The sequence below is a fragment of the Chrysochloris asiatica genome, unplaced genomic scaffold (assembly GCF_000296735.1).
Source record: "Chrysochloris asiatica unplaced genomic scaffold, ChrAsi1.0 scaffold00097, whole genome shotgun sequence".
In the NCBI taxonomy this organism is placed as follows: domain Eukaryota; kingdom Metazoa; phylum Chordata; class Mammalia; order Afrosoricida; family Chrysochloridae; genus Chrysochloris; species Chrysochloris asiatica.
In genome coordinates this window covers 9412226-9420161 of record NW_006408615.1, presented here as the reverse complement: position 1 = coordinate 9420161, position 7936 = coordinate 9412226, and the positions used below count along the sequence as shown (strand labels likewise).

General features: G+C 53.7%; 1 protein-coding gene across 1 annotated transcript; it reads right to left on the bottom strand.

The window, feature by feature from the left end:
• Positions 1 to 223: 223 nt before the first annotated feature.
• RRP7A (ribosomal RNA processing 7 homolog A (S. cerevisiae)) lies at positions 224 to 7646 on the bottom strand. Its single transcript, XM_006866853.1, has 7 exons — positions 7574 to 7646; positions 5391 to 5533; positions 3004 to 3129; positions 2250 to 2367; positions 1802 to 1899; positions 913 to 1111; positions 224 to 309 (listed from the first exon to the last, which is right to left on the bottom strand). The coding sequence occupies exons 1-7, from the start codon at positions 7644 to 7646 to the stop codon at positions 224 to 226; spliced, it is 843 nt and encodes a 280-aa protein (XP_006866915.1).
• Positions 7647 to 7936: the final 290 nt, after the last annotated feature.

The window sequence follows — 7936 nt, the reverse complement described above, 5'->3', positions numbered from 1 at the left end:
TAAATGAGCCCGTGTTAGCATTGTTGCCCTAGTGGTCTCACGTTCTTGCTGGGGGAGAGGGGAGAACCTCAGAGTCAGTTTCTTCAGACTGAAGTCACTATGGAAACACTGTGGTGGGGGGGGGTGAGGAACGCTTCCTGAGGCAGACAGGTCTTGAGGTCCCCACTCCTGGATGGAGTCCTGCCCTTCAGGACCAACTTGTTTCCTCTCAGGTCCGGTCAGCTCAGTAGGGACGGAATTTGCGTTGGGCCCGCAGCAGCTCAATGCGTTGCTTGTCTTCCTCAAACTTCTTGCGCAACTGTGCCAGATCTGGGGGTGGGAGTGGGGGTGCAGGGTCAGACAGCCTGACCCTGGGTGAGGTAAACGTCCAGCATGTGGGGTGTCCCTCTGCTACCTGGGCCACTTTGGGGAAATAGTCTGGATATGGGAAGGAAAACCCAAAACGCCCCAAACCAAACTAGACTGCAGGCAGAGTCATGCAGAGACCTCCCAAGTAAGAGAGAAAAGGGTCCCTGCCCACTCCCAGACCAGACCCTTCCCCACCCCCGCCCATAGACTGGGACAAGCGGCAGCTAGACCACACAGTCAACACCCACGCTCCCTTACACCTGCAACCACACCACACCCCCACACCCCCTCTGCACCCATAGAGATCAGCTGAGCTCTACCCTGTGCCCTTGGGTCTTGCTGGAGGTACAGGGGCCTGGAGTGACCTCTGCAGGCTCGAAGTAACCCAGGGCCCCACCCACACCAGGCAGCTGCAAGGAGCCACACCGCACAGGGCTGCCTGCTGGGACTCTGCCCCAGAGCCGGCTGGGCGGCCTGTACTCAGTGGCGCCCCCTGGAGCTCAGGACATGCTCTGCAGCAGAGCGCTTCCAGGACGCGGGCAGGGCAGGGGGCGGGTCCCTTACGCTCCATTTTCGTCTCGCGGTGCTGCCAGGCGTAGAAGTTGAGCAGCTCTTTGCGGGCGCGCTTCCGCTTCTCCTTCTCCAGCACGCGCAGACTGGCGGCCTCCGTCCGGGGCAACACAGGCCGCCGGCCACGGCGGGTCACTTTCACCCAGCCTTCCTCGTCAGGGACCCCCTCCTCCTCCTCGGCCTTCGCCACCTCCTGCAAGGCACATGGGTCCCGTTGGCAGGCAGGCTCCTCAGCAGGACAGGGTGTTCACAGACCTGGGATGCACCCTTCTCATCCTGCCTAGAGAAGCCACCAGGTCCGCTGCCCCTGCCTGTGCTACTGGCCAAGTACAGGTATGTGTCTCTTGACGTCTGACCATGCAGGTCTGGGCTCCCATGAGCTGCTGTTTGTTAAAGGAAAGCAGCTCGCCTTTTGCTTATCATCCCCCCTGAATGGTTTTAAAGACCCCATGCCGACTCTAGCATGGATCACGGGTGGGACTAACCCATCAGGTTGTACAGTGAGCAGGATGGGCACCCTCCATCCCTGCCTGCACCCATTCCTCCAGCTGCCACCAATAGGTGGCAGCAAACAGGACAGGAAGTGGGCTCCCACAAGGTTTTAATGGTGTTTGTACAACAACCAAATCACACTAACGTCCTGTTTGACAGAACATATGAACGCTGAGCAACACAAACCTGTACTGGCAGTGTACGGTGCTGAGGATGGAGCAGGAGACCCACCAACAGCGCCCTCCACATCTTGGAGATGACTCTAGGACCTGATGTCACTCAGCCAGGTGGCCCAGGATTCCACAGGGCTCTGGGCTCCACAGGCTGACCATTGACCAGCTGCCTTCCCCGGCCCCCCACCTTAACACCTAGTAGCACCACCTCGCCCAACCTCAGCTATTTTCTTGTCATACGCCTCCATGAACGTGTCCACTTCAGCCCTCAGGGCCTCGGGGTCCAGCACTGAATCAGTGTACTCACTGATCCACTCTGAAAGAAAGGAGAGACAAGGCTCCTCAGGCCCGAGGCTCCCGGCCCCACCTCTGGCTCTGCTCAGAAGTCTGGATCCCCCTCAGAGCTGTAGAGACTGAGCTGGGTTTTGGTGGAAAGGAAGTGTCTAGTGCTGGAAGCTGGGCCCTCCCCTCTATCAACCCCCCCCCGCCCAGTCTGACACACTCAGGAACAAAGGCTCAGGGTCATGTTCCCCCAATGTGTCCCAACAGGCCCCCCACCCACTGCTCTCCAGGCACGGCATTCTCAGAGGTCACCTCCCATTACAGACCCCCCGCCCACCCAGAGTCACGAAGGAGGTGAGGTGCGAGACCCGCAGCGGTACTAACTGTGAATGCCGGTTTTTACACGGTGACTCTCTGTCGAGACCAGCAAAGGGCCCTTCAGGGTCGAGGCAGCCAGCACTCCACCTGGTTTCTGAAACACCACGTAGGCCACCCGGAAGCCCTGAGGGGAGAGACCAGGGACAGTGTAGGCCTCCTGGACACATGGGCCTCACCCCTGCCCTCACCCTGGCCATGGGCTGTTGTGGAACCAGAAAGCTAACCAGAAGACAAGGGACAGTCCCACTCAAGTCATCCAGCTTCTTCGAGAAGTGACACTAGTTCCCACCTCCTCCCCAGAGAATGGCTGAGACACAAGGGGGTCTTTCTACCAGTTCTGGGAGGGTCTCCATGAAAAGGGACGCTCACCCTAAGCCAGGCAAGATGAAAGACTAGGCTGAACAGACGGGGCACATGCTAGCTAGTTCAGACTGATGCCAGGAGAAGGGGTCTCAGGGGACATGGAGAACCAAGACTCCTAGAGATCAAGCCACTGGGCCTGAGGAAGAATCTGCTTCAGCAGGGAGCAGGAGGGGACCTTGGAGAGCCCTTCTGGGTGACCAGTAAAGATGGCCTCTTAGCTTTGACTCGGAACAACAGAAAAAGCCAGACAGGAAGTTAAAGGATGTAACCAGTCAGGGAGCAAGTGGAGGCTGTTTCAGCAGGTGGCCTTGCTAGCTTACAGGAAGTGCTCTCACAACACTGGACAAGGCCCCCCTCCCGTGCTCCATTCATCAGAGCTCCGGCACTGGAGGCTTACCGGAACAGGCTTGGGGTGAAAAAACTTGGACGGTGGCTCCTTCAGGTTCTCTACGAGGTCTGGCTTCTCCTGCAACTCCACAGACTGGACGGCGCCACAGGGGGAGAGGAGGCGAGACAGACACTCCTGTCCAGAGGAGCAGTGTGAGCATCTGCAGGGGCTTCTGGGAAGCCCCTTTGGCCCAGAGGACTCAGAGCCCATACCTGCTAACCAAGGGTCTGCTGGGAAAGCCACTCTCCTCTGACCTCTTCCCTCATGGACAACATGGAGGCCAATATTCCTGCCCTCCCAAAGTGCCTGACAAAAACCTTGTGAATTTTCCTGTTAAAAGCTGCGTGAGAAGCCCCACCTCCCATGTCTAGGAGACTCAGGGCAGGGAGTGTGGTTCTGACTCAGGTTCTGGCCTTAGGATCGGATCCATCATGTGTTTGGTTGGTTCCAGAAGGTGACTGCTCATTTTCAAAGGCCAGTTTGCTGAAAGTTAACAGTCTTTAATGACTTCTTGGGGAGAATGAACAAATTACTCAAGCTCAAGTAACACTCGCTTTTAAATGTTTAAAGACATACTAAAAGAAAACTTGCTGCTAAGTGCCATCCGTCTAGGGTTTCCGAGAAGTGGCTGGTGAATTTGAACTGCCAACCATAAGGTTCAAACCGACCTTGCAGTCCAGTACATTATCCCACAATGCCAAACTAGGACTCCAACAGGTGGAGATGTTTTCTGCTTTTATCTCAAGTATGGCTATGAGTTGGGCTGCTAACCTTAGGGTCCACAGATCGAAACTACCAGTCATTCTGCGGGAGAAAGATTTCTGCTCCTGTAAAGACTTACAGCCTTGGGAACGCTATGCAGGGTTGCTATGAGTCGGAACTCACACCATGGCACACCACCACCACCACCAATTGTGCACTTTCGAGACAATCAACTAGGTTTTACTAACCGAGTTCACATATAAAAATGCATTCAATCAATATCATTAGTGGTCATTCTGATCAAAGATTCACTAGGATTCTGCTCGTATCAAAGTGGAGAAAATATAGAACAGATTTCTTATTCTCCTGGAATCCAGAATTTCTTGATCTATGGAGCCTAGAGGAGCCCCTGAAATAACCTTAAACCAAAAATATCCTCTGAAGTCTTCTTAGAAGCAAACACTTGTTTAAGCTTAACAAGTAAAGAATGTCTGCATTGTGCCCCTTTGAGAACTATCTCTATGGGAGTCCAAGTGTGGTGCTGTACGATAAGCACTGGACTGCTAATCGAAAGGTTGGTGGTTCAAACCCACCAGCTGCTCCTTGAAAACCCTATACAGGGTCGCTGTGTCGGAACTGACTCAACGGCACTTAACAATAACAACAACATACGGGGTCAACCTGACAACAATACCTTGAACAATTAGGAGACTTAAGGGACAATGAGTTTATGTTAATGGGGAAGAATTAGTCAGAAAAAGAGTGAGGATGGTTGTACAACTCAATGAATATAATCAATGTTTCCGAGTTGCATAAATTGTTGACTTGAGACTGCTCTGCTGCGTATGCGCTCAACAACAGAAATAAAATTTATTTTAAAAAAATTGATGATGTTAGAATCAGGGGGGTGTTTCTTTGGTAGGGGATTTCTGATGTTCTGGTTCTTGCTCTGGGAGCTGACTGCGTGGGTCAAGTCAGTGGGTGAAATGCAGCAAGCTGGAGCCCCCCAACCCTGCACTTCTCATGGGCAAGACCCCCCCAAGAAAGGTAAACAAGTACTTCTCTTCTTCATGTGTCTGACTTTGTTGTTGTTGTTAAGCGCTGTTAAATTGGTTCCAACTCATGGCAACCTTGTATAGGGTTTCTGAAGAACGGCTGGTGAGTTTGAACTGCTAACTTTACGATTCAAATGACCTTGCGGTTCAGTGCATTATCTTGCAGCGCCACACTAGGACTCCACGTCTAACCTTAGAGGAATCTTTTAGAAATTAACAGTCCTTTTTGGGGGGAAAAAAATCTAAAATCCAGTAATTCCCTTAGTTTAGTTTTCTTCTGTAAGTATATTATTCTGAATTTAATAGTTTTGTAGGGGTAAAATAGACATGTCCCAAAGAGTAGAGTTAAAAACAACTGTTACTCTGTTCTCCTTCCCGGCCCCCCAACCACAGATAGGTATCACTTTTACAATCAGAAAAGCTATTTAGTAATAATAATTCAAACATGGTTTTTCAAAAAATTCTGGGTAACATATAAAAAAAATTGTAGCTCCTTCCAACTGAACTTTTTAAAGATTTCGATTCTTTTGAAATACATCTTTAAAAAGCCAATCTCCCGTCACACCAGAGAAAGACAGTCCTCTGGACCCCTCCCCTGAAGTCCAAGAGCCCACAGCTCCTCCCCAGATGCTGGCTCACCTCTGTGCAGTATGGGGGCACATTGAGGACAAAAAGGGTCCGCTTCTGAGGCCAGGTAGACTTGGTGCCTTCTCGGACACTGTGCTCTTTCACGTAGAGGTAATGACAAGCCTGCTGTTTTTCCGAGAACTTGATGGGAATGGCTGGGAGGGACACGGGGTCAGACGGAGGGTGTAAGTCGGGTTGTGGCTACACCACGGCCCACAGGCCAGCCGGGCATTCAGTTTCCCTTCTCCATAGCCTGTAGTCCCACCCAACTGCCCACACATCTATTCCGAGGCCGTGAAAGTCAGTGGGGGAGCAGCACAAGGGGTTTTTCATTCAATTTTTCCACGAACTTGTTGAAGCCTCCGCATTTATGCAAACAAACCCAACCTAACTGCCACCAAGTCGACTCCAATTCATAGCGACCCTGTATCAGGCTCCTAAGACGAAATCTTTACGGGGCAGACAGACAGTCTCATCTTTCTCCACTCAGTGGCTGGTGGGGTCTAACTGGCGACCTTGCGTTAGCAGTCTAATGACACCAAGGTGCCTTCAAGTGTATATACTGTTGTTGCTACGTGTCGTTGTATCGATCGGTTCCGACCCATAGCGACCCTGTATAGGGTTTCCGAGGAGCAGCTGGTGAGCTGCACCGCCAACCTTGCGGTACTGTGCATTACCCCACAGCTTAGGTTCCGACTCACAGCGAACCTGCAAAGGGTTTCCGAGGCTGTAGATCTTTACCGGAACACAAAGCCTCATCTTCCGTGGATCGGCTGGCAGTTCCGAACTGCTGACCTTGAGGTTATAGCAGCCCAACTCGTAACCATTAAGCTACCAGAGCTACACTTGGACTTGTGTATGCATAAGCACCTGCTACAGATGGAGGGCGCTCAAACTTCCCCTCCAGTGGCTCCCTGCCTGCCGCTTGAGGGGGAACAAAATCCTTAGAGGCTGGAAGGCTGACATGAGGCTGGCAGCCCCTGCCTACCTCGCCCAGCACCATCCTCCCCTCCCACTGGGCACTCGTTTGCTGCGCCAGTGAACCTGGGCCTCCTACCAGCAACCCTCCTCCTCCCTCCTCCCTGTTCTTCACGTCCTCACCTGTCACCCCCAGCCCCTCACCAGATCAGATCCACCTGCTCTGGGCCTTCGGCGCTTCCTTCCCGGTTTGGCAGCTTGTATTTTTTAATTGATCATCTGGTTAATGGTTGGTATTCCCACAGCATTTGAATCCTCATCAGATTAGGGAGCCTTTCCCTCCAACTGCCAGCAGAGCAGGAAGCCCTGGTAGCACCGTGGGCTAAGCGCTGGGCTACTAACGGCAGGGTCAGCAGTTCATACCCACCAGCCATTACTCAGGAAAAACACGAGGCTGTCTGCACCCATAAAGACGTACAGACCGGAGACCTTATGGGGCAGTTCTCCTGTGTCCTGTAGGATCTCTGTAAATCTGAATCGACCCAATGGCAGCGGGCTAGGTTTGAACCAAGGCTACACCCCGATAGCTTACGTTGTGATGGGGAAGTGAGCGTATGAAAGACTGGGTGTGTTAGGGCGGAAACATGCAGGGTTGTGTGAGCCCGGGGGTGATGGGGTGGCAGAAGCCTTCTTCAGCGAGGACACACCTGGGGCAGCCTTTCAGAGGAAGAAAAAAACCGCCCGCCAGGTGGGAGCCGGGAGGCTAGAAGCGTGGTGATGGAAGGAACAGAGCGATGAGCCAGGTTTCTCCAAGGACGGGGGACGGCGAGGTGTGGGACCATAGGGAGGCTGTGGGCCATGTCTAATTCTGACCTTAGAACATTCTGGAGCTGACGAACAGAAGGCAAGGGGGCAAGTGTAGACTCAGGGAAACCAGTTAGGGGTGCTTAGCAGCGCAGGAGCGAGCTGATGGCGGCTGGGCTGGGGTCTGCAGGGGTGATGAGAAGCGGAGAGAGATCGAGGGTCTGAGAGGTGTGGGCAGAGATGGGTCCCCCGGAAGAATGGAGGTGGGTTGAGGTGGCCTCGCCCCGGGAGTGCAGACAGAATTGAAATCGCCCCGGAGGGAGAGTAGACAGGCGAGAGTAGGAAGCCGCCGGGGCCTGGACACCCCGGGCCGCATGATCAGCCCAGGCTGGGGGACGCCCCCAGAGACTCGGCTTCCTCTAACCCCCGTCCCGGCGAGGTCGCCGCTCCGGACCCGCACCCCGGACTCCTACCTGAGTAGCCCGGAGGGCTCGGGAGCTTCTCTTCAGCCTCCCGCGCCTCACGCTTTCTCCTACGCGCCACCATCTTGCCGCCGACCGGAAAGCGCAAGGATCGCTGGGAGCTGTAGTTCGGCCCCGGGAGCGCACGCGTTTCCATGACGACGGCGTCGCGTAGGTGCCCCGCCCTGTCAGTTCCGACAAGTCTTTCCGGCCTCTCTTGCCTCAAGGCTCACCCTCCCTTTGCTTAAAGTAGGCGAATGAAAAAATCGGAATCAAATGTCGCTGTTGGCGGGCAACTCAGCCGGCATCCAGTCACTTCATCATTCATTCCTCAAATATCAGTGAATGACCAAGGCATGGTACTAAGCGCTAGGG

Excerpts from the sequence above, each read along its gene's own strand:
- RRP7A (XM_006866853.1), bottom strand. The coding sequence starts at position 7,646 with ATGGTGGCGCGTAGGAGAAAGCGTGAGGCGCGGGAGGCTGAAGAGAAG. Across the intron at positions 3,130-5,390 it reads TGCCCCCATACTGCACAGAG|GAGTGTCTGTCTCGCCTCCT; the intron begins GTGAGCCAGCAT and ends TCCTCTGGACAG. Across the intron at positions 310-912 it reads CCGCGAGACGAAAATGGAGC|ATCTGGCACAGTTGCGCAAG; the intron begins GTAAGGGACCCG and ends TCCCACCCCCAG.